The following is a 1,776-nucleotide window of genomic DNA, read 5'->3' on the forward strand; positions in this document are numbered from 1 at the left end:
GATATGGTGTCATATCTTCAAGATATATACAATTAATGTAATGTTTTAGTTTATAGATTTGTCGATAAATGTACACATTCATTTTTTGAAGCAAAACAATATCTCCAAGATATATACAACTGATGCATGCATAACATGTAGATGTGGAATTAATGAACACATTTAGTGTTCGATGATATTGCATATCTTCGAGGTATACACAATTGATGTATGTATAGTGAGTACATATAGAATTCATGTACGCATTCATTATTTAATGCAGTGTTCTATCTTCAAGATATACAGCTAATGTATGGTGTAGCCTTTGGATGTGCAATTAATGTACACATTAATTTTTTGATACGGTACTATAGCTTCAAGATATACATCTAATGTATCTATCATATCTCAAACAAGCCTATATAAACCAAACCATAGCTAACAAAATCATGTATCCCACACATTCACAAAGAAGCCACACAAATCCTATATTGCACCATTCTAACAACAAAGGCAAAAGAAGGCGGTGTAGCATAGTAATAGCCATGGCGAAACTCATGTGCTTATGTCTCATCATCCTCGCCATTGCGGTGGCCGTGTCAGCCGATGAATGTGAGGGTGACCGACAGGACATGATCAAGCAGTGCGGCCAGTACACGAAATGGCCAGCAGAGCCAAAGCTAGACCCATCAAACGCGTGTTGTGCTGTGTGGCAGAAGGCGAACATCCCATGCCTTTGTGCCGGTCTCACCAAGGAGAAAGAGAAGATATGGTGTATGGAGAAGGTCGGCTATGTTGCCAATTTCTGCAAGAAGCCATTCCCACATGGCTACAAGTGCGGAAGTAAGTGAAATATATTAAGGAAGTTACGATGATGGGCATTTCTTACATGCAGTTTTGATATCAAATTTTCTTCCAATTCACACGGTTTTGTTATTAGTTAAGCAATTTATATGCATGGTGTGCTCTTGTAATCACATGTTTGGTCAAACTGATTGATGCAGGTTACACTTTCCCTCCTCTGGCGTAGTGATGATATTTTAGTCGCGGGAGGAGAACCATTGGTTTTTTACTTTCATGTGTCTGGCCTCACAACAACTTCTCTTTCAGATCTGTAATTGATGAGGTTGTGCTTAGGATAGTTTATGTTAAGCACCATGTATGAGACAAATAATGAATAAAGTCTTCTCCTCAAGTAGTCTAAATTGTGTTTGTTCATATATAATTCTTTTGGTTCTATTTATGACTCATGACTGGTGAAGGGATCAAGGATATTAGAACAAATTGGTGGTTTTAAAGAAACAACGTTCATATGCTTCTTACCTCCAAAGTTAATGGGTGTAATTATGGTTGAGCTCAACCAATTTCTCGCCTTTGTAACCTGAATTCCTAGCTGATACAAAACTCCGGATACAAATTAATTTGCTAAAAGTGAAGAGGCAGAGGGGGGAGGGAAGACAAAGATAAGTGGCATATTCAGTTAGTTGTATTAATCCGCCCACAAACCTGACATAGTTCAATTGTGTCATATTACTTTGATTTTGTGATGCATGCAATTTCTGTGTTGTCCATTATGTACACTACCAGATTTTAAACTATCATATTTTTTAAACGAGTTAGTGGAATTTTAATATATTTTGAAAAATGATACAACCATCACAAAAGTTTGTAATAGTAATAGTTTGGTCACCTCATTGGAGCGCGACTTAATCCTATTTTGAGATCACAATGGTAGAACTAACTCGACTAGCGACTAGGTCTAGCCTTGAGACTCTCATTCTTCCGACGAGTGAACTA

General features: G+C 37.3%; 1 protein-coding gene across 1 annotated transcript; it reads left to right on the top strand.

Annotated features, from left to right (window-relative positions):
* Window positions 1-436: 436 nt before the first annotated feature.
* Window positions 437-1,184, top strand: LOC123117112 (uncharacterized). Its single transcript, XM_044537944.1, has 2 exons — window positions 437-822; window positions 984-1,184. Exons 1-2 carry the CDS (start codon window positions 525-527, stop codon window positions 1,007-1,009), a joined length of 324 nt encoding a protein of 107 aa, XP_044393879.1. The 5' UTR covers window positions 437-524; the 3' UTR covers window positions 1,010-1,184.
* Window positions 1,185-1,776: the final 592 nt, after the last annotated feature.

This window comes from Triticum aestivum, chromosome 5B, assembly GCF_018294505.1.
Source record: "Triticum aestivum cultivar Chinese Spring chromosome 5B, IWGSC CS RefSeq v2.1, whole genome shotgun sequence".
Classification (NCBI taxonomy): domain Eukaryota; kingdom Viridiplantae; phylum Streptophyta; class Magnoliopsida; order Poales; family Poaceae; genus Triticum; species Triticum aestivum.